This window comes from Oppia nitens, unplaced genomic scaffold (genome assembly GCF_028296485.1).
Source record: "Oppia nitens isolate AA-2021 unplaced genomic scaffold, nextdenovo-longstitch-racon4-pilon3 scaffold23_pilon_pilon_pilon, whole genome shotgun sequence".
Classification (NCBI taxonomy): Eukaryota; Metazoa; Arthropoda; class Arachnida; order Sarcoptiformes; family Oppiidae; genus Oppia; species Oppia nitens.
In genome coordinates, this window is record NW_026533203.1 from 1,098,559 (window position 1) to 1,125,097 (window position 26,539).

A 26,539-nucleotide genomic window follows, 5' to 3' on the forward strand; every position below is an offset into this window, starting at 1 on the left:
GTTTTTATGTTTTTAAAATTTATATGAATCTAATTATTGATTAAAAATAAGTAAAATAATTAAAATAACGTTAAAACTCATCAAAAAATAACATTATTTTAATTAAACTATTAAACTAAAAAATTAAAAATTACCTATTTGTTGAAAAAGTAATCATATTACAATTAAAATAGAAGTTTAAGATAGTTTAAGAAGTTAATAAAACAATAAATAGTTATATTATGTTTTTTATTAATAATTTTTAATAAAAAATTTAAAAATATTTTCAATTTTATACTTAATATAACTAAAACTTTAACAAAAATTGAGTTAAATAATTAGTATTCAGTCAGTATTTGTATAAAAATAACATTTAAAAAAATAATATATAACTATAAATTATAAACAATTATAAGTATTATTTAAAAAATTAATTATGCTAAAAGTTAAAAATTATTAAAATACAAAAAATAACTCATTGTGTATCATTAATGCTTTTATCAACTATTTTTAAATCTTAAATACATTTTTATTTTATTTTTTGATTAAATTTCAGTTTTTATTAATTTTTATTTTTTATATATTTAGGAAAATTTACCTATTTTCCTGGGAATTTATACGGGTACTTATGGGAACTTTATTTAATTTACATGGGAATATTCGTGAATTTAAGGAATTTTCTCTTGACCCCCCTTGATTTTGGATTTTTGAAAAAATCGCCGTTTAAAAATGCAATAAAGTCTATACCCCCTATACCCCCAAGATTTTTCGAGAATTTTGTAAATTTCACTCCAGTCTACCCCCCTAAAATCCAAAACCTTGCTTAACCCTGTTATACTTATAACTTAAAATATTAGGGTGACATAAAGTATATAAGTAAATACTCTGTTATATTTATATAAATAATTAATATTTTTATCAAGTATAACATTTTATAATTATAAATAATATTTTCCACTTTCAATATAATTAATTTTTATTAATATTTTATAATATATCTATATTTTTTCAGGTTCTAGTAATTATTTTTTTGTATTATATTAGTTTATTAGTCTGCTTACAATAATTACTGTACATTAATTAAAATCAAAATTCTGATATAAACATCGGATCATAAAAATAGCTGTAAATAAAGTAATAATTAATGATTTATTATTAGTAAATATACAGTAAGAAAAAATTTAGTATTAAAACTATGTATATAAGTATATAAAATATGTAATTTTAATTATGTAAATCAATAACACTTTAAAATATGTTTGATTAAATACATGATGTACAATATATATAAATTGCTGATTTACAGATACGAAAATAGTATACAGTGTATAACAAATAGAAACTAAATATTAATTAAACTAATATTAGTTATGTAAAGGTTTTTTAAAAATGTATTTATGTATAAATATTGTATTAATTGCTAATTGAATTATATGTATTTAACTATATCTTAATTATATATATAGAAGTATATACTGTATAAATGATGAACAGTTTTTTAATAAACATAATATAAATAATTTTCTTTTACAACACATTTTCTCGTTAAAGATTATGTTGAAATTGATGAGCATTTCTCTCATCTATCTATAGTTTTATTTGTATGTTTTAATGATAATTGAACTCATAATGCACTTAACTAAATTATATGGGCATTGCTTATCAAATAGGAGGGTGCAAACCGGCGTTCCCTATAAATTAAGTCAAATTATTAATATTATTGACGACTTTTTGTTAGACAACACTATTGACTATAAGTTATTATAAGTCTATTTACACATTATTTAAAATCAAATCAAATCAAATATCTATACAGTGTGCGAATAGTATATACATTATATATTGATGTATTTTTGATAAAAACATTTTATTTCAATAAATACGAGTTTAAGCAAATTGACATATAATATAAGCTTTAATTTATATTATTAATTTAATTTTGATCATAAACTGTGAAGTTATAAGTAATTTAAAAGGTATGGATGAGGACCCAAAAATAAGGGGCAAATGTCAATGGGACAGGACCAATTTTATACAAAAAATATTTTTTACGTAAGTAATACTATATTTTTAATATTTTATAATAAAAATAATATAATATGTAATACATGTAATATTATATTTAAAATTTTTTATTATTTAATATTAAGCAATTTTTTTGTCATTATTAAATAAATCTTGCATTTTTTATTTTTCTAAATAATAGTTTTATAACTTATATATATATATATATATATGTGTGTTATTAATTCATGAGATTATATATTTATTATTAATATTCAATTAATAAAAATAACTAATTAATAATTAATCCAAACTAATTTTTAAAATATGTAAAATATGTAAAATATTTATAAACTTTGTACTTAAAAATTTATAAACAGTGTTTCCAAATGAATTATATACTGTATTGCAATAATATTGACTTAATTACAGTCAGTAAATAATGTTAATTAAGATTAAGATTAATGTAAAATATGTTTATTCAATGCAAATAAATATTAATATAAACAGAGAAAAAATTCCATTTCATATAATTTTTACAAATGAGTGCACAAAAAAATTAAAATAATATTAATATTATAATTTAATTAAAATTAATTTAGTTATTCATAATTGTTAGTAATTTTCAATTGACAAATATACAGTAATCAATAAAAATTTGTTTATCTGCAGGAAATCTTATAATAATAATAAACAAACTTAAATAAACAGATTTCCATTGAATAAAGCAATTTTAATAAAAAAAACATAAAACTTTAAAAATATTTTTTAAAATAATATTTATTTTATATTTATGAACTTTTAATTATGTTTATGTTATAATTAAAATTATAAAATTAAGTTCAATAATCTTATTGTTTAACTTGTTAAAATTATAATTAATTATTTAAAAAATATAATAGATGGGTATTTCCAGTATTTTGGAGGGGAATGCGAAAAAATGGTTTGGACCTGGATGATTTATATCGATGCTCCAAATATGATGAATCTCAGCTAATTGCACAAAAATTAGAAAGGTGATTTTTTAGAACTAATATATGAGTTAAGTTAACAAATCTAATTTTATTAATTCAATTATATTAGAAATTGGAAATTAGAACAAAAAAATAAATCACCGAAATTTTGGAAGGCATTGTTTTGGACATATGCTAAATATTACATAATGCCCATGATCATTTTTATTTTTGAGGTTTTTGATTAATTATTTTACTAAATATTTAAAATAAATAAAAACTCTAATCATTAACTTTATTATAATCCTTAATAATGATGTATGAATGTTAGTATAGTTTATACTAATACTACAGTTTAAAAAAATGTGTTATTTTAAGATTCATTTAAATAAGGTTATGATAATTAAATTCCAAGAGTTTAATTACAGGTATTGATTTATTGTCATTAATATAGTATAGCGTATAAAAATTATTATAATAGAAATATTGATAATTTCTCTAAATTAATTAATAAGTTATTAAAAAAAATAGAAACTCTTAATTTTATAAATATAGGTTTTAATACGGTATTGCATTCAAATAACAATTACCGTTATTAAGAAAATTAGCAAATCTCTAATTGATATTTTCTTATGTAATAATAAATTTTAATTTTTTTATTAAAAAAATATTTATTATATATAAATTATAACAAATATTAATAAAAAATAGGAGTGTGTCATACGTATTGGTCAACCAATCCTATTGGGATATGTAATCGACTACTTTAGCAAAGAGGGAGATATATCCTATTCAAATGCCTGTTTGTCAGCCGGCGGAGTATGTCTTTGTTCGGCACTATTCATATCACTACATCACCCGACACTCGTGTTAGTCATGCGAATGGGTATGAGATTGAGGGCATCGTGTTGTACACTAATGTATAAAAAAGTATTGATATTATCATGATTTAAAAATAATTAACAAAACTAATAATATATAAACTTATTTATGATATCTATTAATACAAATTTATTAGTCTCTAAAACTAAACCGGGCGTCAATGGGTAGAACAACTGTCGGACAAATTGTTAATTTAATGTCAAACGATGTCAACCGTTTCGATGAGGTTTGAAATTTAATTACAAATAATATATTAATATATTTTAAATATTAATCTTTTTTATTTAGTTTTCAATATTTGTCAGCTATTTTTTTATAGCACCCATACAAACAGTAATCACTGTTTATATAATGTGGACACATTTGAATTGGACCTGCTTTGTAGGGGTGGCCTTACTATTACTTTTTATACCCTTCCAAGGATATATGGGAAAGTTGTTTTCAAGAGTTAGGTAACTTAGATATTGAAATAAAGTTTATAATAATAAGTGATTATCGATATTATAAATACCGTAATAATTTTTTATGCAGATTAATGACGGCTCAGTTAACCGACAACCGGTTACGTCTAATGAATGAAATAATAAGTGGTATGCGTGTCATCAAAATGTATTCGTGGGAACAATCGTTTGCCGATTTGGTGGCAAATGCCAGAAAGTAATTCATTGTGAATAATATAATATATTTATATAATAAATCTAAATATTATAACATTCAATAGATCTGAAGTATCGCGTATCCGAAGAGCATGTTTTTTAAAAGCCATTAATTTGTCGGTATTTTTTGTGGCCTCACGTATCATATTATTTGCATGTTTTATAACATATGTATTGACGGGTAATATCCTAACCGCCAAAGCCGTGTTCGTGACAATGGCTCTCTTCAATACATTGAGAATTACTATGACGTGGCTCTTCCCACAGGCTATAGCACTGGGAGCTGAACTACTTGTCTCATGCGGACGAATACAGGTATTATAAGATAATCCCATTATTATATTTTTTATTTATATCAGATTATCCAGTGATTTGTGTCTGAAGTGATAATATTAATATTATAAATAAATTAAAGAATTGTTTTATATTAACAAATCATTTTAATTTAAGACATTTTTAGAGTTAGAAGAAATGGAAATAAAACGAAATCAATTAACAAATATTTCAAAAGACATTAAAACAAATACTGAATCAAATTATGTGTCCATTAATAATATAACCGCGAAATGGAATGAAGTAAAAGATTTCTTATCAATTGTTTTAATCATTTATTAAAATATAAAATCATTTAATTTATAGGAGAGTTTGCACTCAACACTCAATGATATCTCAGTCCATCTGAGACCAGGAGATCTATTGGCAGTCATTGGACCGGTTGGGTCAGGAAAAGTAAATTATATATATATCCATAAATTAATATTAATTAGTGAATTGTTATTATAAATCATTATAATTTCTTAACATTAAAAAGAGTTCATTTTTAATGTCAATATTGGGCGAACTACCGGTTCAATCGGGAACTATACAATGTGTTGGATCCATAAGCTATGCATCACAAGAGCCCTGGAATTTCAATAATAGTGTCAGAAATAACATTCTGTTTGGCAATGAATACAATGAAAGCCGATATAAACGAGTCGTTAATGTCTGTGCTTTGGATCGCGATTTCACTATATTTCCGTTCGGAGACCGAACTCTTGTTGGAGAAAAAGGTGTCTCACTATCGGGCGGTCAAAAGGCTAGGATTACATTAGCCAGGTTTGAGTCATTCATTTAATTTATCGGTAATCCCTGTTTGTAATTATTATTATTATGTTATTTCATTGCAGAGCTCTCTACCGAAACTCAGATATCGTTTTAATGGACGACCCGTTAAGTGCTGTCGACTCGTCAGTTGCCGAACACATCTTCGATAAGTATGTCTACTATTACTTTGATATTATTACTGTATTAATATGTTTTGTATTAAATTCATAGATGTATTGTGGATCACCTGTCGGACAAAATACGAATTCTGGTCACACATCAGATTCAGTTCCTAAGGAAAGCCACACAAATACTTGTGCTTAATGAAGGCAAATGTCTAGCTATGGGAACATTTGATGAATTACAGGCACAGGGAGTTGACTTTATGACACTATTGAAGGAACAGGAAAAAGAAATTGCAGAGAAAAAGGTTGAAATTGAAAGACAGGAACGGGAACTTATGAGGTCGTTCTCAAAGAGCAGTTATGACAGTCAACAAATCAAAAACGAAACTTTTACTGAATCATTGAAAGCCAGAGGAAGATCAATATCAAGAAGTACTTCTGTGGTTCAAACGGAAAATTTTGAAATATCTAACGTTTGTGTTATTCATATTTTATATAATATAAGATATTTATATTGATTTTAATGTTTAGATTGAAGTTTTTGAAGATGACTATTTAAATGATCCAAAAATTCAAGATGAGAACCGTGAAGTTGGATCTATTGACAGTGGAGTCTATTGGTATTACGTTAGGGCCGGTGCCGGACCCATACTTTTAACAATAACAATAAGTTCAACACTGATATCTCAGACTATATTTCACGGATCAGACTTATGGCTCACTGAATGGTGAGTAATATAATGAAAATTATAATATAAATATGAAAATAACTTATTATATAATTAGGACAAACAATAATCAAAACGGCATTGAAAGAGACCAAAACATGGATGTAATAATATATTCTGCACTAATTGCTGGTCTATTTGTGACGGCACTACTGAGGTCTACCACTTGGTTTATGATGTGTATGCGGGCGTCCGTTAATCTACACAACAGTATATTTTACCGATTACTTCGGGCACCAATTGTTGTATTTGATAACAATCCCGTAGGTATGTATCGAAAACATTATTACCGGTAATTTAAATTAATTACATTATGTGTATAACCCTTAATTAATTTTAATTTATAGGCCGAATACTCAATCGATTTACTAAAGATATGGGTATTGTTGATGAAATGCTGCCGTCGACTGCATTTGATTTAAATCTGGTATATATTTATCAAGAAAAACATAAATCATTGTAATTAATAAATACCAAACAATAATCACATAACTATATTACAGACAATGACTCAAGCAGTTGGTATAATAATAGTGGTGGCACTCGTCAACCCATACCTAATAATACCGGCAATTTTCTTGATAATACTAAGCATAATAGTTAGAGGTATATACATAAAGTCAGCCAGGGACATTAAACGATTTGAAGGGTTAAGTAAGTTATTCATAATAAATTAGTAATCAAATGTAATTTTATTTCTACTAATTAAACATTTATATAAATAGCGCGAAGTCCTGTCTATTCACACGTGAGTACTACACTTAACGGGTTGGCCAGTGTTAGGGCTTACGGAGCTCAGGAAGTGTTTGAGAGGCAATACTATGTGTACCAGAATGACCACAACGCCACGTGGTTCATGTTTATATGTGCTTCACGTACTTTAGGGCTAATGATGGACTGGTTTTGTGTTGGCTATATTGTAATCATAACTGTGGTTATAATGGTAGTACCAACTGGTCTACAGGGAGGCGATGCTGGTTTGGCTCTATCATCAGGTAATAACTTATTATTAATGTAAAGTATGCACTAATTGTAACGTTTGTTTGATAACAGCATTAATGTTGACGGGAATGACTCAATGGGGTGTCAGACAGTCAGCCGAATTGGAAAGTCAGATGACATCAGTCGAGCGTATCATTGAATATAGTAAACTACCTCAAGAGGCACCTCTTGAAGCAGACAATAAAGACAAACCTAGAAAGGAATGGCCAGAAAAAGGAGTAATCGAAATGAAAAATATGTCTCTTTTCTATGAGAGCTCTAACAAACCGGTTCTCAAGAACTTGTGTTGTTATATCAAAAGTGCTGAGAAAATAGGTATCGTTGGTCGTACCGGTGCCGGCAAGAGCTCAATTATATCGGCATTGTTTCGTATGGTTGAACCAAAAGGACAAATACTTATTGATGGTATTGACACCAAATCTATTGGTTTACATGATTTGAGAAAAAAGATATCAATCATACCTCAAGACCCGGTAGTCTTCACGGGTACAGTTCGTCGTAATCTCGATCCGTTTGGCGAATACAGTGACGAACAGATATGGAAGGCCTTGGATGAGACGCAGCTTAAACATACTGTCCAAGAGTTAAGAGGAGAGTTAGACGCAGAGTTGTCTGAAGGCGGATCCAACTTCAGTGTAGGTCAGCGCCAATTAGTATGTCTGGCGCGGGCTATCTTACGGTCCAATCGTGTACTAGTCTTAGATGAGGCCACAGCTAATGTCGATCACCAAACAGATTCACTCATCCAAACCACTATCAGAAATAAGTTCTCCGATTGTACTGTACTTACAATAGCCCACAGACTTAACACTATCATTGACTCTCATAGAGTACTCGTAAGTTGTTTAATGTGTTTCTAATATTTTAGAGTTTTTCATACAATTTTTATTTTCATTCATTTATACAATTTATTTAAAATACTATATTTTATAATTACTAATTTATTTATTTATTAAAATTATCATATTTTATATTTAGGTGTTAGACGCGGGAGAGATCATTGAATTTGATACACCATTTGCTTTATTACAACGAAAGGGTGTATTTTATGATATGTGTCGTAAAACAGGAAAAAATATGTTCAATCATTTGATGAAAATGGCTAAAGAAACACATATTTCAAGATTTGAAACAAATGAAGAGTCAAATGAAGAAGACAAAAGTGATACGACATCCAGTAGTAGTAGTAGTTCTTCGAGTAGTAGTTCCCATCACAAGTCAAGCACTGTTATCAACCAATATCCGGATACACTTTAGTTTTATCTGTTTTTATTTAATTTTGTATCTATTTTTTAATTATCATTATGTCATTATGTTATTTAGTAATTTAATCAATAATTAAAGAACAATAAAAATGTAATTATAATTTAGTTTAATTTTTTTTATTATAAAGAAATTTACTATAATTTGTTATAAATTAATAACGTTAATACAATTATAATTAACAATAACAATATTGTATAAATAATTATTAAAATGTTTTATTAAAACAATTTATGTTAAATAAAATTTACAAAATTATTTGTTAGAATTTTTCTTGAAAAGTTCCGTATTTTTGTGGATCATTATTATTGCCGTGAGATGTGAACTGATGGTCGGATTGATATTCAACTACTTGTCCTTCTTCTTGTTCTTCATTTGTATCAAATTTATGAAAATGTATTTCTTTAGCCATTTTCATCAAATGATTAAACATATCTTTTCCTGTTTTACGACACATATCATAAAACTTTCCCTTTCTTTGTAATAAAGCTAATGGAGTGTCAAATTCAATGATCTCTCCCGCGTCTAACACCTGAATATAAAATATGATAATTTGATTAATTAAATAAATTAGTATTTGTTATCAATTATATAAAATATCAAAAAATGTTTATTTTAATCTAATTATGTTTATATCGATAATAATATTTTTTATATAAATACTTTATATTATTTATGAATAACATTAAACTGAATTGTATTAAAAACTGCAAAATATTAGAAACACATTAAACAACTTACAAGTACTCTATGAGAGTCAATGATAGTGTTAAGTCTGTGGGCTATTGTAAGTACAGTACAATCGGAGAACTTATTTCTGATAGTGGTTTGGATGAGTGAATCTGTTTGGTGATCGACATTAGCTGTGGCCTCATCTAAGACTAGTACACGATTGGACCGTAAGATAGCCCGCGCCAGACATACTAATTGGCGCTGACCTACACTGAAGTTGGATCCGCCTTCAGACAACTCTGCGTCTAACTCTCCTCTCAACTCTTGTACGGCATGTTTGAGTTGCACCTCATCCAAGGCTTTCCATATCTGTTCGTCACTGTATTCGCCAAACGGATCGAGATTACGACGAACTGTACCCGTGAAGACTACCGGGTCTTGAGGTATGATTGATATCTTTTTTCTCAAATCATGTAATCCAATAGATTTGGTGTCAATACCATCAATAAGTATTTGTCCTTTTGGTTCAACCATACGAAACAATGCCGATATAATTGAGCTCTTGCCGGCACCGGTACGACCAACGATACCTATTTTCTCAGCACTTTTGATAGAACAACACAAGTTCTTAAGAACCGGTTTGTTAGAGCTCTCATAAAACAGATACATATTCTTGAATTGAATGCGTCCACAATCAGGCCATTCAGGTCGTGGTTTGTGTTGTTTATTTGCCTCCAGAGGTGCCTCTTGAGGTAGTCTACTATACTCAACGATACGTTCAACTGATGTCATCTGACTTTCCATTTCTGCCGACTGTCTGACCCCCCAAGCAGTCATTCCCGTTAACATTAATGCTATTTATTTATATATATATTACTTATTAGTTTATTATATTAAAACAATTACCGCTAGTGTTTGTTTAGTACTGTACCTGAAGATAATGCCAGTCCAGCAGTTCCTCCAGCAATACCTATAATTTCATTATACAATGTTTTAAGAAATTGATTTATTAGATTTTAATATTATATTTATATAATTAATGTAATATAATATAATTCAAACCATTAGGAGATAGCATGAGTACAACTGCAATGGCGATAATATATAAGACACAAAACCAGTCCATAATCCAACCGAGTCCACGGGATGCGGCCACAAACAGGAACCAGGTAGCACTGTGATCATTCTGGTAGATATAGTATTGTTTTTCAAAAACATCCTGTGCTCCGTAGGCCCGAACACTGGCCAGTCCTGTCAATGTTGTGCTCACATGTGTAAACACTGGGCTGCGGGCTATAAAAAAGTAGTAATGTTTTTATTGTTAACTAACCTTAACTTAACAATAAATAGCCATAAGTTTAATAAATAATTAAAACTAACTTGCTCCTTCAAATCGTTTAATATCCCTTGCTGATTTTATATAAATACCTCTCATTATAACAATTAATATAAACATAACTATTGCTGGTATTATCAAATATGGATTGACTATACCGACCACTATTGCAATGCCTACTCCTTGAGCTAAACACTAAATTAAATAAAATGTTAAAAAATAAATAGTTATCTTATAATTTGCAAACCATAACAGTTATATTTCATACAATACATACCACATTCAAGTCAAATGAAGTCGAGGGCAACATTTCATCAATTACTCCCAAATCTTTAGTAAACCGGTTTAATATTCGGCCTAAATGTAGAATAATATACCTTAAAAAAATTATATTTATAATAAATAATGATATAATTGTTTACCGACTGGATTGTTGTCAAATATAGAAATTGGTGCGCGAAGTAAACGATAAAATATAGTATTATGCAAATTAATTGAGGCCCGCATACAAACGGTAAACCATGAAATGGCTCGCATTAGGGCTGTTAGAAACAGTAGTCCAATGAGTCCCGAATAGATATAGGCGTCAATGTTTTGTTCACTTGTGCTCACAATATGTCCTGACATTTGATTTTTATTTGTCCTATAAATCACATAAAATTTTTATGTACTATTTTAGGAATATTTTTTATATAAATTTGATACTTTAGACTAATTTGAGTTTATATACGTACCACTCAGTTAACCATATATCTGATCCATGAAATATTGTCTGAGATATCAAAGTAGAAAGTATAGTAAAAATAGCAAAGAGTGGTCCGGTGCCCGCTTTGATGTACTCCCAGTATACTCTTCCCTCAATTGATCCAACTTGTCTTTCCTCATCTTTTATTTTAGGATCATCTCTATTGTTATCATTAATGTTATTAACCTATTTTGGCGTAATTTTAAATTAAGTTAATATTTTATAATTATAAATAAAACTAATTTTACCAATATATTAGACAAATCAATGCTACCACCAGTAATTGAAACACTTCTGGAAAGGGATCTAACCCTTTCATCAAAACCTGATTGAGTTAACGATTGTATTAATTCCCGTTCCCGTTCCTGTTTCTCGATTTCAGCTTTTTTATCAGCGTTTTCTTTTTCCTGTTCCTTCAATAGTGTCATAAAGTCAACTCCCTGTGCCTGTAATTCATCGAATGTTCCCATAGCTAGACATTTTCCCTCATTTAGTACAAGTATTTGTGTGGCTTTCCTTATGAACTGAATCTGATGTGTGACCAGAATTCGTATTTTGTCCGACAGGTGATCCACAATACATCTATGAATTTAATACAAAACATATTAATACAGTAATAATATCAAAGTAATAGTAGACATACTTATCGAAGATGTGTTCGGCAACTGACGAGTCGACAGCACTTAACGGGTCGTCCATTAAAACGATATCTGAGTTTCGGTAGAGAGCTCTGCAATGAAATACCATAATAATAATAATAATAATAATTACAAACAGGGATTACCGATAAATTAAATGAATGACTCAAACCTGGCTAATGTAATCCTAGCCTTTTGACCGCCCGATAGTGAGACGCCTTTCTCTCCAACAAGAGTTCGGTCTCCGAACGGAAATATAGTGAAATCGCGATCTAAAGCACAGACATTAACGACTCGTTTATATCGGCTTTCATTGTATTCATTGCCAAACAGAATGTTATTTCTGACACTATTATTGAAATTCCAGGGCTCTTGTGATGCATAGCTTATGGATCCAACACATTGTATAGTTCCCGATTGAACCGGTAGTTCGCCCAATATTGACATTAAAAATGAACTCTTTTTTAATGTTAAAAAATTATGATGATTTATAATAACAATTCACTAATCAATATTAATTTATGGATATATATATAATTTACTTTTCCTGACCCAACCGGTCCAATGACTGCCAATAGATCTCCGCATTTCAAATTTACAGATATGTTATGTAAAGTTGGATTTGGATTTTCCTTAAAGTTTTAATTAATATTATAATTATATTATTTAATTATTATATTAAAAATATTTATACATACATTACTCCAGTTTGCAATTATATTATCAATTGAAACACTAATTGACTCATTGTTTAATTCCTTACTTTTCAAATGATTTTGATTATCAATTGATTTAACGTTTAATTCTTCTAATTCTAAAAATGTCTAAAAATGTTATTTTTAAAAATAATAATTTATTGGAAATATAAAACCTTTTCATAACTTACTTGAATCCTTTGACACGAAACCGACAGTTCAGCCAATTGTGTGACAGCGTTGGGAAACAATAGCGTTAATGTGATTCGCAATGTATTGAAGAGAGCCATTGTCACGAACACGGCTTTGGCGGTCAGGATATTACCCGTCAATACATATGTTATAAAACATGCAAATAATATGATACGTGAGGCCACAAAAAATACCGACAAATTAATTGCTTTTAAGAAACAGGATTTCTTAATAAAGTTCACTTCCAATCTTTTTTTAATACAATTATAAATTTTTATATTACGTTAAGTATTATAATATAAAAAAAATGAATTACTTTCTGGCATTTGCTACCAAATCGGTAAACGATTGTTCCCACGAATACATTTTGATGACACGCATACCACCTATTATTTCATTCATTAGACGCAACCGGTTGTCAGTCATTTCTGCTGTTTTTTGTCTAACAAATCAAATTTATTTAATTATAATATTTAAATATTAAATAACTGAATCACTTACCTAACTCTAGAAAACAATTTACCCATAATACCTTGAAACGGTATGAATAATATTAATATAGCTACCCCCACCAGTGTTGACCAGCCCAAATGGGTCCAAGCTATGTACACTATTATAATTGTTTGAATGGGTGCTAAAATTATATAACATATAAATGTGGAAAACTATAAAAATATTAAATATTAATTTATCAAATATTATATATTTTAACAATTTATATTCGTTTTTTTAATTAAAACCTCATCAAATCTATTGACATCATTTGACATCATATTCACAATTTGGCCGATAGTTGTCTTTCCCAGTGATGCCTGACTTAATCTTAATGACTATTATTATAAAAAAAAGTTATTTAATAAAATGCAATTCAAGTAAGTATTGTTACCTTTTTATACATAAGAGCACAACTGGCAATCCTCATCTTCATACCTATCTTATGAGTCAACACAAGTGTCGGGTGATGAAGGGATATAAATAATAAGGAACACAGACATACACCCAGTGCTGCCAAACAGGCATTTTTATAATCAATGGTATTATTATTACTAAAATAGTCGATTACATATCCCAACAATATTGGTTGACTTACACGGATCACAGTTTCCTATAAATATATTAATTTAATTTTTATTGTAAACGTATAGAAACTATTAATATTTATATTAATAATATAAAATAATAAACAAACTTCAATTAGAAATATAATGAATGGTAAAGTAAAATGTTTGCCAAATGTCCAAAACAATGCCAAACAATATTTAGGTTTTATTTTCTTGCTTTCATTTATCCAATTTCTGTATTATTTTTTTTGTTGTAATTTTTTTGTTGTTGAAAATTACAAAATTATTGAATGATTTAATGAAAATTAAAGTCTAGTCTAATAATACTTTTCTAGTTTGTAACACAATATCTGTGATTCTTCATTACGAGAACAGCGGTGTATGTCATGTAAGTCGAGACCATTTTTTCGTAGTCCTGTCCAAAATGTTGGGAATACCCAACTTATCAAAAGTGTTTAGTTTAAGCAGTAATTATTAATTTTACATAAAGTTTTAAATAATTTTTATATGATATAATTGATAGATATGATAATGTTTTTAATTGCAATCTGCAATTTATGAGATAAAGTTATTAATTTATATCAAATGTTTATAATATAGGTCACAAAACTCATTATAGAGTGATAAAATTGAAACTGATTTGTAAAAAAAAGGTTTAATTAAATTTAATCATTATACTTTTAACTATTAAAATTTTAATTAAATGATAAATATAAATATTATATAATACTTAATAAAATAACTAAATAAAAATAATGAATATTTTAAAAATAGTGTTAAATTGTTAATTTAGTATTTTATTATATAATATTTATTAATACATTATATACTAAATAGTTGAATAAAATTATTTAATTGATATATGATAATAAACATTAATTAAAATTATAAATAAATAGTGAACATATAAAATAATGTAAGTAACTTACATGAATAGTAGCTTGCTCAAAAAATTAGACCCATCCCATGGGGACTTACGGGTTATTTTTGACTGCTCTTCCATTTATATGTTAGAGTTCATACAAATTATTTAATTTTTTTATAGAATAATTATATAATTTATTTTGATAAATATAAAAATGTTTAAAACATAAATAAATTTTTTCAATAATATATTTACTATCATTTAAACATATAATAAACACATAAATAGACTAATATTAAATACAGTACATGTTTAATAAATTACAAATGTTATAAATGTTTTACACCGGACACTTTGCACAAAACTACAGTAATTTTAAATGTTAAAAATAACATACAATGTAAACATTGTTCAGACAGTGTCTGAAATATTTTATTAAAAAGTTTTGACTCAATAAAATATATAAATACTAATGTAAGATATATTTTATATGTTGATAAATAAATAACATAAACAATTTAATCATTTAAATAAACTTTAATTCATATTTGTATGCAAAATGTATTACATTGTATCATCAATTTATCAAACATACAGAATCTGATTAAATATTTATAAAATAATAAATCAGAGAGTCTTAAACAGAGACGACAATATTGTTAATTACAATTATTTGTTCAACAATACGTTGAATTTAAATGTAACCAATGGCTAAGTTATAGATAATTTTAAACTGAATAAGATTGTACTTGGTCATTTTTTTAATTAACTGTATGATTGACCAGATAATTTACTGTGGTATGTTAAAAATTTTTAAAAATAATAGTCGATTTCAATTATCTGGCCAATCATACAATTAATTAAAAATTGACCAAGTACAATCTTATTTAGTTCAAAATTATCTATAACTTAGCCATTGGTCATTTTTAAATCCAACATATTGTTGATCAGATAATTATGATTAATGGTTTCACAATATTAAATGCTGCCGTTTTAAGACTCACATAATACTGTATATATACTCTCATAGTATACTGTATTGGTATTAATTGATTATTTTATTTATATATAAAATTACATTTATGTATAATTAGGGCAATAAGTTATGACAATAACAAATATTGTACATTAAATGCAGATTTATTTTTTGAATCAAATATTATAGAAATAGAATAATTATTTTAATTAAATGAATTTTTATAATTTGATTTAACTTTATATTAAATTCAATATTAAATATTATAAAAATTATTTAGTAAAACAATAATAAATTATTGAATTTTTGGTAAACCAGCTGTTATTTGGCTTTCAAAGTAGACTGACCACCCATACAGGTGCCGCCTGTATTATACAGGAATCAAGAGTCTAATACAGGTGACAGGAGAGGGCTAACCTGTATAATAAAATATACAGTTTTAAAATGTGTAAAACTAATTGATTAATAAAACTATGAATTAAGTTTTGTTAGTAAAAAATTGATTGTATTTTTAATATACAGTTTAAATATTTAAAATATTTGTTTAAATATAAAAAATTTATAAATATTTCTAAAATTGTTCATGTTCAATATAAAATAATTTTAACTTTTTATATAATTATAGTATCTAAATTAAAATTTTTCTTAATTTATATTATAAATATATACGAAAATATAGTTATTTAAGTACAGGTTAACATACAGGAATATAATATTTAATATACAGGAAAATACAGGTGAAAATAATAATTTTATACTATTATACAGGTTTACTAATAAATTGGGTGGTCAGTCTATTTCAAAGTTGCATTCATTAGTACCCCTCCTAATCTTGAAGAAGCCCTTATCTCCCCAATAGGTGTTCCACGAGTTGGCCACAATCCAGTAGTCGACACCATTTTCAACGCCCCAACCAATGACTTTGACGGCATGACCGCCGACCACTTGTCCAGATGTTCGTTGATATACACCGGACTTATAAATAGCAAAATCGTCGTAAACCTGAAAACAAATTAATTTTTCAATAATTAATTTTATAGTAATAAGTGATATAACAGTTCATACGGTGAATGAGGTGACGACCGGTCCGTTTTGCATGATATCAATCTGAAGAGCTTTATTATCATTTGAGAAACCGTATGACTTTTTACCGTAATGTTTGTCTTCAGCATAAGTCATGTTATATCCGTCAATGCATTTGTGTTGACACTGAGGGGTTGGTTCTAACACTTTCTTACAGGGCGGCAGAGGACCAGAACCACAACCAGCTATACTGTAGGGCTGACATCCCTTTTTGCTATTGTATAGACCACCCGTCACGTAACCTGTATTGACATAGAAGTCCCACGAAGCAAAAGACCAACCGCCCATACATCCCATACCACACGTATCGCAACATGCAATCAAATTTTCGGCCGATATTTCCACCTGTTGTTGTCCTTTAGTGGCAATACATATGCGGTCAGAGATGGCCTCCACCACTGCTAAGGCCCAACACGAACCTTATTTTTGAGTTTTTTTTAGTGATTAATAATAAAAGTATTAATAATAAATTTGTATATTTTATTAAATAATAATAATGTCATATTTACCACATGAGCCCTGATCTCTAATTTCCTTAATAGACTCACAATGAGGCCACTCTTCCCGGGCATCAAACGACTCGGGGATTTCAATATTTTCATCGATTTCATGTTTGAGAAAAACCAGATCCGGTTCCTCCAATGCACCCAACCTTACTTTGATGTCCTCCGACGTATACGAGTTTTTACCGGCCTTTCAATTAAATTTAAATGTGATTTAAAATTAATACAAAAAATATTCAATGAATACCTTCCACGTTGTGTTCAGATTATTGATGTAATTAATTAATTCATTAACATCTTCATAATTAGTTGACAATTGCAATGAATTTGTTGTAAAAGTTAAAAAAGTAGCAAGCAAAATTAATAACATCATTATGCTAAAATTGATTTTAATTTAATATGATTTTAATTCAAATATTGAAATTTGTTAATTGAGTTTATAATTAATTTATAATAAAATTGTACCAAAAGATACTTAAGTAATGTATATTTTATTATTTTAATAAATGAGATTTAATCCAGGTGCTGGTTATTTATTAAAGATAAAATATTAACATTGCACTTACAAATATCAATTTCTATTGATGGTTTAATTAAATAATAATTGAAATTTATGTTATTATTTTTTGTGTTTTGGATTGATATACAGTATATTATAAAATTTACCATGATTATAATATTAAATTTATAAATTTCTTAAAATTAATTAAATTTATAAATAATTATTATAATAGAGATAAATTACTTTCATTTTTAGTAAATGCAGTTATTTTTATATAGAAAAAATGACATAAAATTCATATTTAAAATTATTTAAAATGTTGATATTGTATATAAATAATTAACTAATTTTATTTATTAGTTCAATATAATTTTCTAGATTTATTAATATTTTGATTTTAAAAGCCAATTATTTAGAGTATTATATTAATATATTTAAAAGTTTAGTATAATTGGTATTTACGTGAAATGATTTTGTTTCTCTATTAAGATTCTCGAGAAATAATTCATTTATAATTACAAAATAAATGAAATTTAAATACAGTTTTATATAATATATTATTTTTTTAATCTTAGAGTCTTTTTTAGTAAAATAAGAGGTTTTATTTTAATTCAATCTAATATACTATTTATAAATAAAATCTACATATCTTTCGTTGATAAACATCTTATGATGGATTTGTCGTCAATTGTGTGGTATATCATTGTTCCCATCATTATTGCCATTCTTGTAGTACTCGGTATCCGTTTGTTTGCATTTGTTATCAAAGATATCACAAATGTCATGATTGTCGCCGCAATGGTTTTACTATCACTTATTGTCTTCAGAGTCGCCAACAATTATAAGCATTACTTGAAAATAGGTTTACATTTTAGTTTTTCATACTTTAATCATAACAATTCATTAAATATATATTTTTTATTTTATCATAAAAAGGTCAAATCAATAGTACTCATCCATCAAATGTATAGATTGGTATCAATTAAAATACATGTCTTTTTCTATGTATCGGATTGTCATTATATTGAGTTGTCGTAATTGCAATACATTTTAACTCAATGGCGATATTAAAACATTATATTATTTCTTATTCATTGATCAATTACTACAACTTTTATTTAACAAAAATTATTAGCTTCGTTATATGCAAATTATTGTACAAAATATAATAAAAAAAATTGTTTATTCTTATTAGTTAAACATTGATTACTAATTATAATAAATGATTACTTAACTAAATTGTTATAATCTATTTGTCAATATTTTTTTATTATACTTATATATAATTAAAATTCTGCTTTAATATGCAGTACTTACGGTACATGTAATGTATTTTATTTGCAATAGTTATTGACAAATGCTTTTATACTTTTTTTCTATCTAAAAATATAAACTATTATTAAGATATCTACTTATTTATTACTATTAATATAGTAATAATGTAATAATATAAATGCCAAAATTTACCGATTTGTTAAAAATTAAAAATATGATAATTTACATAAAAGCAACAAAAATCAATATAATTAATTTTGACACTAAAATAATGTAATGGAATAGTTGCAAAAATTAGTTACAATTACTAATATATAGTTATTTTCAATGTTTTTTTTGGTGCAACATTAGTTAAAATAATGATAGATTATAAAATAATTACAAAAAACACATTTATATTATATTATATACTAATAACCAATTTTATTAATATACAATTTATTACAAATAGATCTTTTAATAAAATTTAAAAAATCAATTATTAACAGTAATTACAGTAATTATTTAGTTATTACAGTTTTGGTAGACCGGCTGCTATTTGTGCCTCAAATCCACATTCATTTTGTCCTCTTTTGATTTTAAACAATCCTTTGTCACCCCAGTCTTCATTCCATGAGTTGGCCACAAGCCAGTAGTCGACACCGTTTTCAACGCCCCAACCAATAATCTTAACGGCGTGACCGCCGGCTACTGTACCCGATGTTCGGTGATATACACCAGACTTGTATTGAAGGAAATCGTTGTAAACCTTTTAAATTATAAATTAATAAATGATTATTAATTCACAGTTTTAGTCGTTTAACAGTCATTTACAGTGAAAGCTGCGACAACCGGTCCATTCTTCATGATATCCGCCTGAAGTGCTTTATTATCGTTTGAAAATCCATATGTTTTGCTGCCATAATGTTTATCCTCTTTATAGGTTGCGTTATAACCGGCAGCACATTTGTGTTCACATTTGGGTGTCGGGTCGTAATCTTTCTTACAGGGCGGCAGATGACCGGTAGCGTGATGTTCGCATCCGGCAATAGAGTACGGCTGACAACCTTTTTTACTATTATAGAGACCACCCGACACAAGACCAGTGTGAACGTAGTAACTCCAAGCAGCCGATGGCCAACCACCGTGACATCCCATACCACATGAACTGCAACACGTGACCATATCTTGAGCCGAGATTTCTACCTGTTGTTTGCCCTCAGAGGCAATACATATGCGATCAGAAATAGCTTCGACTGTTGCAAAAGCCCAACACGAACCTAATACAGTATTTAATATATTTTTTAGATAATGGGATCTAATTAACCAATATTTGTATAAATATTTACCACAAGAGCCCTGATCTCTAATTTCCTTAATAGACGCACAATGAGGCCACGCTTCCCGAGAATCAAACGATTCGGGGATTTCGATATTTTCATCGATTTCATGCTTAGGGTAAACCAGATTCGGTTCCTCTAATGCACCCAATTTTACTTTAATATCTTCCAAAGTATACGAGTCATCAAAATTTTTACCGGCCTTTCAGTTATATAAATACAAATTATGATTAACATATGTTTTTTTTACTTTTTCATAATATTAAATTGATTTAATAAATCAAATACCTTCCAAGTTGTGTCTAAACTATTAACATAATCGATGATTTCATCAAAACTTTTAGGGCCAGTTGGCGATTGCAATGAACTTGCTAATAAAGTAGCAAGCAAAATTAGAAACTTCATAATTGACTTAAGTTATGGCAATTTAACTAAAGTAATAGTAATAATAATATGATTTTCAGCAGTAATATTCTGCTAATTTATATACTCACTATATTTACTTTAGTATTTACAATAGATCATATTAAACATTAAATGTTATATTAAATATAGATTGAGAATTGATGCAGGTGGTCTAATTCTTTAAAAACATAATATAGATTATATTAAGTAACTATTAACTGATTTTAAATAAATAAACCTTGATAAATTAAAGTACAATGTCAATGTCTGTGATATTTATTATTAAGTACGTGAATAGTATTTAATATATCAGTTTATTTGTCATATTTTTATTGATTACAAAAATAATTTTACTTCACTTTTTTGTAATTTTTAACTATATGTATGCTTATGTTATAAATACTGTATATACGACATAACATACGATAGTGTTACCTTAATTTTCATTGATATAGTTTTTATATATTGACTTTAATAAATATTTTAAAACGCAAAAACTAGAAATATCATTTAATAAATAAACAAATACTTGATATGATTAAAAAATAAAATATTGATAATTAATTTTAGTATAAAGTTGCAAAATAATAATTTATTGTTTAATAAAGTACACTATTATTTAGTATAAAAATATTAGATAAAATCATATGATATGTAATAATAATTTGAAAATTCTTAGAAATCATTTAATTAATTAGTATTTAATTACAGTATATTTTGTAATAATCAGTTTTAAATTTATTTATTATTATTAAATTTAAAAATTATTATTCATATTTTAGAAAAATAAATTATAAGAATAACCAAAAATAACAGAAAACTTAATAAAAATTGTATTTCAAAAATGTTGTTGTATTGAAAAAATGTATGTTGAAAATGCTGTTAAATAATTTTAACTTTTATATATTAATTTAGTAATTAACATAAAAAATTAATGACATGTGTTGTTTTGTACTAGGTTATTTTTTAATTTTTAAACTTAAGTAAACATTTTGATATTTCTCTTATGAAAGGAATTGTCAAAAAAATTAATTAATATTTATCTCTAAATCAAAATTTACATTAAAATCTAGAAAATAAATAATGACATACTTTTGATATATTCAACTGTTTTTTTTCACAATAAATAAATTATAGTACAAAAAATAGTGTTATATTTCCTATATTTTGAAGCCCAGTATAAATTGACTGGTTTTAACATTAGCACTAAATTGCCAAATAGTGTCATCATTGGACGGGGCTATAAAATATAGCTCTTTCAGTCATTTTTTTGCAATCTGAGACTTATTGTAAAAATGATTTATTGATCAGATAAATGAATTATTGAATATATATAAGATTTAGATAAAACTTTAACTCATAATTTAAAAATAAATGAAGATATTTCAAAATTTTTAATTATTTTATTCATTATAAATAATTTTAGAAAACTGAGTTAATTTTTATTAGTTATCAGTTTTTAAAAACATAATTTAATTTTTAAAAATAATTTTATTTTATGACATATAGTATTATTTAAAAATAATGTAAAATATATACAGTATTTATTTATTAGTTAAGTTTAGGTAATCCAGCAGATATGCCGCTCTCAAAGTTGCACTCATTGGTACCCCTTTTAATCTTGAAGAGTCCTTTGTCACCCCAGTCTTCATTCCACGAGTTGGCCACAAGCCAGTAGTCGACACCGTTTTCAACGCCCCAACCAATGACCTTAACGGCGTGACCTCCGACTCCACTACCCGTTACGTGATGATAGACTCCTGACTTATAAGTCAAAAAGTCTTCATAAACCTATTTAATTAAAGTTAATTAATTTTCACAAAATAAAACAATTTGTTGTTTCTTACACTAAAACCTGCGCTAACGGGTCCGTTAGTCATGATTTCCGTTTGAATGGCTTCAACATCACTGTCAACATCATATGCTTTGCTTCCAAAGTGTAGGTCATGAGTATAACTGACATTATAACCGGTGGCACACTTTTGATGGCATTTAGGTGTCGGGTCCATCGTCTTACCGCACGGTGGATAATGACCAGTTGTGTGGTGTTCGCACGCGGCTAATGAATAAGGTTGACAACCCTTATGACTATTGTAAAGACCACCGGTTACTAAGCCGTGTTTGACATAGTATTGCCAGGCGGCGTCTTCAAAACCACCGTGACATCCATCACCACATGAAGTACAACAGGCCACCAGATTTTCAGCTGATATCTCAACCTGTTGTTTGCTTTTTGATGCAATACATATTCGGTCAGAGATGGCCTCCACCACTGCAAAAGCCCAACACGAGCCTAATATAAACAATAGTCAAATAGATTTATAACAATATAATAAAATTATTATCTAAAATATTTATAAGTTATAATTAAATACTGACCGCAATTTCCCTGATCTCTGATCTCTTTAATAGACTGACATTCTGGCCATTGGTGTCTTGAATCAAACGATTTGGGAATATCTATGTTTGGATATTCACTCTTTGGTTTAATCTGCAAAACTCCTTTCTTCACCGGTAAAGTACTTAACTTAACTTTAAGGTCTGAAAGTTTATAATTATCATCAAATGTTTTATCGGCCTTTAAGTAAAAAAACAAATATTTTTTATATGTATATAATAATAATATATTGTTATTAACTAAATATACTAACAATCCATTCATTTTGAACACTATTAATGTATTCAATCATTTGGTTCACATTTTGGTATTTAGTCGGTGTTTGCAATGAAACACCAATAAATAGATTAACTGCGAGTATAGTAAATACATACATGACTTACTGGTATATAGAGTTAAATGCAATGTTTATATGATTTTTTTTATTAGAATTTATTTCTATTTATATTATATTTAATTAAAAAATAATAATGTATTATCTGATAATATAATAATAATTATGTTATCATGATCATTGCTTTGGCCGTTTTTAATAAGCACTTGATATTTATTATAATTACAAAATACAATATATTGATAAAAATATATGCATATGTTTTTTGACTGAATTTTATCAAAAAGGTCTATAAATTGCAATGGCTTTAGAAAATGTTATTCAAAAACATCATAATGTATTATATTTTTAAAGTGTATAAAGTACTGGTAGTTTTAACGATAAAATGTAACTTAAAACAAAAGAAAAAATAATTTAAGTTAATTTATATGTTATACAGGTATTGAACTTGAACTACATTAAATAGTAATAATTTATTTATAATTGTCTAGATTTTAAGTTTATTATTTTATCATATGTTCAATAAAATAAAATTAAAATATTTGCATAGTTTTATTAGGAACTTTAGATTTAATATAAATGACAATTTATTTTTCAGTTAATTATTGATTAACAAAACTTATAAATAATTTACAATTTGGGTAAACCGGCACTAATTTGTTGTTCAAACCCGCAATCGTCGCGACCCCTCCTGATCTTGAAGAGTCCTTTGTCACCCCAGTCTTCATTCCACGAGTTGGCCACAAGCCAGTAGTCGACACCGTTATCAACGCCCCAACCGATGATCTTAACGGCGTGATAGCCGGCCGACGGACCGGTCACGTGATAGTAAACACCAGATTTGTAGGACAAGAAGTCTTCGAAAACCTGATTTTATCGACAAATTCTAGTTTAATATTTATTATTAAAATAAATAATATTATTGATACCAAACCTGATAAGTGGCCACAACGGGTCCATTTTGCATGATATCCGCCTGCAATTTCTGGTTGTCATTACTGAAATGATACGTTTTGCTGCCATAATGTTTGTCCTCATTGTAGGTAATGTTATATCCAGCGATACATTGTTTCTGGCACTTTGGTGTCGGTTCTATCGATTTGCCGCACGGCGGCAAATGGCCTGTCGTGTGGTGTTCACAGGCGGCTATAGTATAAGGACGACATCCCTTTTTGCTGCCATAAAGACCACCCGATACTAGACCGGTGTGCTGGTAGTAACTCCAGGCAGACTCCGGATATCCGCCGTTACATCCAAAACCACAAGAAGAACAACAGGAAACTAAGTCTTCGGCTGATATCTCCACCTGTTGTTTACCATTAGAGGCGACACATATGCGGTCAGAGATGGCTTCAACTGTTGCAAAGGCCCAACACGAGCCTGAAGTGTACAAACAATTTATAACGTATTAATAACTAATGAAAATCACTAATAATATGCTTTTATCTATCATTTGTGAAAATTATTCGTAAAATCTATTTTACTATTATTACAATACTCACCGCAAGTTCCTTGATCTCTGACCTCTTTAATTGAATCACATGTAGGCCAGGCTTCACGAGAGTCAAATGATTCGGGTATTTCGCTAATATCAACTTCAGGTGGTTCAGAGTATTCAACATCGGGTACGACTTGGTTTTGAGGGACACCCATCAGGCGCTTAATATCTTCCAAATTGTAGGAGTCATCAAAATTTTTGCCGGCCTAGTCATGCATTTAATTAATAATATATAATATAAGAAAATTAAGTATAATATGATTTATTATTTGGTTATAACTTATAACAATCATACCTTCCACGTTATGCCTTCCAAGCTATTTATATATTCAATCATTTCATTTTGATTATTAAATGATAGACCGGTTGGTGATTGCATAGACACCACTACTAATAGACCTAATAGTAATATCCGTAACATTTTAGTCTTCGATTTTTTTTACTAACGGTTTCTCAAATAATTAATTATTAATTGGTTTAGTAAATGTTTATTATTGAGACTATTTATATAACTTATATATAAATTTATATTTAATAATATTTTTAATGTCAAGTGCATATCCCATAGCACTTGATTTAACAATCATATGACTTATATTTTTTGTGAAATCAACAACTTTTTCTATCACTAGAGGCTTATATTAATTATTTATATTTTATTCTCTTGTGTTATATTTGTAGGCATATTATAAATTAAATACAAAATATTTATATATTTATAATTCAATAGTGTCTATGTATTAATACAATATATTGATATTCTTATATAAGTTTATATTAAGAATTTTTAATATTATAATAATTTTTAATTATTTTTTTTTTGATAATGATGTATAAAAATAATATAATAATATATTTTAGACATTAGGGGGTAATTTTATCAAAGTGATATTAACATTTTGTGATATTAGTATACAATAATGTAGTGCAGTATATAATTTAATTGTTTAATGCATTATTGAATCTGTAAATCAATAATCTAATAATTGTTTTTTATTGAATTTGTTATTAAATGGCATACAATCTATTTATTAACTAAATGTTTGATATATAAATGTCGAATGTGATAAAATTTATGTCAAATATTTTTTAATTATTTTTTTTTAATTTTCCAATTATTATTTTTGAGAGTTTTTGTTGAATAAATAAGTAAATTTTATCGATTTAAAAAAATATTTTTATTAATATATATATAATAAAACTATCAATATATTAATATAAATTATTTTGCCACAGTTTTATTATAAAGTCTATAATAAAATATTTATTCATTATATTTAAGTTGATAATTGGATAAAAAAGAAAGAAAATTTGTATAATTATTTTTATTAGATTTAAACATTTGTCAATTAATAAATAATATC

The 26,539-nt window shown here is 27.1% G+C and overlaps 6 protein-coding genes across 6 annotated transcripts; 1 reads left to right on the plus strand and 5 right to left on the minus strand.

Moving 5' to 3' along the window:
• The first annotated feature begins 1,957 nt into the window (after positions 1-1,957).
• LOC128953793 (ATP-binding cassette sub-family C member 4-like) lies at positions 1,958-8,672 on the plus strand. Its single transcript, XM_054299314.1, has 20 exons — positions 1,958-2,031; positions 2,886-2,999; positions 3,067-3,172; positions 3,648-3,866; positions 3,955-4,044; positions 4,107-4,270; positions 4,350-4,475; positions 4,540-4,789; positions 4,925-5,050; positions 5,114-5,203; positions 5,286-5,572; positions 5,644-5,730; positions 5,792-6,158; positions 6,217-6,413; positions 6,472-6,680; positions 6,761-6,840; positions 6,917-7,067; positions 7,139-7,408; positions 7,467-8,251; positions 8,394-8,672. The coding sequence occupies exons 1-20, from the start codon at positions 1,958-1,960 to the stop codon at positions 8,670-8,672; spliced, it is 4,071 nt and encodes a 1,356-aa protein (XP_054155289.1).
• Positions 8,673-8,940: 268 nt separating this feature from the next.
• On the minus strand, positions 8,941-14,420 carry LOC128953794 (ATP-binding cassette subfamily C member 4-like). The gene is made up of 19 exons (XM_054299315.1): positions 14,385-14,420; positions 13,843-14,061; positions 13,697-13,786; positions 13,458-13,621; positions 13,273-13,398; positions 12,956-13,205; positions 12,768-12,893; positions 12,612-12,701; positions 12,242-12,528; positions 12,075-12,161; positions 11,671-12,013; positions 11,421-11,617; positions 11,109-11,329; positions 10,964-11,043; positions 10,731-10,881; positions 10,413-10,643; positions 10,282-10,320; positions 9,420-10,204; positions 8,941-9,210 (listed from the first exon to the last, which is right to left on the minus strand). The coding sequence occupies exons 1-19, from the start codon at positions 14,418-14,420 to the stop codon at positions 8,941-8,943; spliced, it is 3,792 nt and encodes a 1,263-aa protein (XP_054155290.1).
• A 2,133-nt stretch (positions 14,421-16,553) lies between these two features.
• On the minus strand, positions 16,554-17,887 carry LOC128953845 (cathepsin B-like). The gene is made up of 4 exons (XM_054299367.1): positions 17,692-17,887; positions 17,451-17,634; positions 16,924-17,360; positions 16,554-16,860 (listed from the first exon to the last, which is right to left on the minus strand). The coding sequence occupies exons 1-4, from the start codon at positions 17,815-17,817 to the stop codon at positions 16,648-16,650; spliced, it is 960 nt and encodes a 319-aa protein (XP_054155342.1). The 5' UTR covers positions 17,818-17,887; the 3' UTR covers positions 16,554-16,647.
• A 1,735-nt stretch (positions 17,888-19,622) lies between these two features.
• Positions 19,623-21,014, minus strand: LOC128953703 (cathepsin B-like). The gene is made up of 4 exons (XM_054299219.1): positions 20,829-21,014; positions 20,550-20,742; positions 20,035-20,480; positions 19,623-19,969 (listed from the first exon to the last, which is right to left on the minus strand). The coding sequence occupies exons 1-4, from the start codon at positions 20,943-20,945 to the stop codon at positions 19,733-19,735; spliced, it is 993 nt and encodes a 330-aa protein (XP_054155194.1). The 5' UTR covers positions 20,946-21,014; the 3' UTR covers positions 19,623-19,732.
• Positions 21,015-22,448: 1,434 nt separating this feature from the next.
• On the minus strand, positions 22,449-23,761 carry LOC128953701 (cathepsin B-like cysteine proteinase). Its single transcript, XM_054299218.1, has 4 exons — positions 23,597-23,761; positions 23,325-23,523; positions 22,793-23,238; positions 22,449-22,736 (listed from the first exon to the last, which is right to left on the minus strand). Exons 1-4 carry the CDS (start codon positions 23,717-23,719, stop codon positions 22,497-22,499), a joined length of 1,008 nt encoding a protein of 335 aa, XP_054155193.1. The 5' UTR covers positions 23,720-23,761; the 3' UTR covers positions 22,449-22,496.
• A 448-nt stretch (positions 23,762-24,209) lies between these two features.
• LOC128953706 (cathepsin B-like) lies at positions 24,210-25,683 on the minus strand. The gene is made up of 4 exons (XM_054299223.1): positions 25,471-25,683; positions 25,180-25,381; positions 24,612-25,057; positions 24,210-24,544 (listed from the first exon to the last, which is right to left on the minus strand). Exons 1-4 carry the CDS (start codon positions 25,594-25,596, stop codon positions 24,308-24,310), a joined length of 1,011 nt encoding a protein of 336 aa, XP_054155198.1. The 5' UTR covers positions 25,597-25,683; the 3' UTR covers positions 24,210-24,307.
• Positions 25,684-26,539: the final 856 nt, after the last annotated feature.

Coding starts and splice junctions, on each gene's coding strand:
- LOC128953793 (XM_054299314.1), top strand. CDS start 1,958: ATGGATGAGGACCCAAAAATAAGGGGCAAATGTCAATGGGACAGGACC. Junction 3,173..3,647: donor TGATCATTTTTATTTTTGAG/GTTTTTGATTAA, acceptor AATAAAAAATAG/GAGTGTGTCATACGTATTGG. Junction 6,414..6,471: donor GACTTATGGCTCACTGAATG/GTGAGTAATATA, acceptor TTATATAATTAG/GACAAACAATAATCAAAACG.
- LOC128953794 (XM_054299315.1), bottom strand. CDS start 14,420: ATGGTCTCGACTTACATGACATACACCGCTGTTCTC. Junction 14,062..14,384: donor TGACATACACCGCTGTTCTC/GTAATGAAGAAT, acceptor ATATATTTATAG/GAAACTGTGATCCGTGTAAG. Junction 13,206..13,272: donor TTGGTAGCAAATGCCAGAAA/GTAATTCATTTT, acceptor TATTAAAAAAAG/ATTGGAAGTGAACTTTATTA.
- LOC128953845 (XM_054299367.1), bottom strand. CDS start 17,817: ATGATGTTATTAATTTTGCTTGCTACTTTTTTAACTTTTACAACAAAT. Junction 17,635..17,691: donor ATCTGAACACAACGTGGAAG/GTATTCATTGAA, acceptor TTTAATTGAAAG/GCCGGTAAAAACTCGTATAC. Junction 16,861..16,923: donor CGGTCGTCACCTCATTCACC/GTATGAACTGTT, acceptor ATTTGTTTTCAG/GTTTACGACGATTTTGCTAT.
- LOC128953703 (XM_054299219.1), bottom strand. CDS start 20,945: ATGAAGTTTCTAATTTTGCTTGCTACTTTATTAGCAAGTTCATTGCAA. Junction 20,743..20,828: donor GTTTAGACACAACTTGGAAG/GTATTTGATTTA, acceptor TATAACTGAAAG/GCCGGTAAAAATTTTGATGA. Junction 19,970..20,034: donor CGGTTGTCGCAGCTTTCACT/GTAAATGACTGT, acceptor ATAATTTAAAAG/GTTTACAACGATTTCCTTCA.
- LOC128953701 (XM_054299218.1), bottom strand. CDS start 23,719: ATGTATGTATTTACTATACTCGCAGTTAATCTATTTATTGGTGTTTCA. Junction 23,524..23,596: donor GTGTTCAAAATGAATGGATT/GTTAGTATATTT, acceptor TTTTACTTAAAG/GCCGATAAAACATTTGATGA. Junction 23,239..23,324: donor CAGAGATCAGGGAAATTGCG/GTCAGTATTTAA, acceptor TGTTTATATTAG/GCTCGTGTTGGGCTTTTGCA.
- LOC128953706 (XM_054299223.1), bottom strand. CDS start 25,596: ATGTTACGGATATTACTATTAGGTCTATTAGTAGTGGTGTCTATGCAA. Junction 25,058..25,179: donor CAGAGATCAAGGAACTTGCG/GTGAGTATTGTA, acceptor TGTACACTTCAG/GCTCGTGTTGGGCCTTTGCA. Junction 24,545..24,611: donor CCGTTGTGGCCACTTATCAG/GTTTGGTATCAA, acceptor CGATAAAATCAG/GTTTTCGAAGACTTCTTGTC.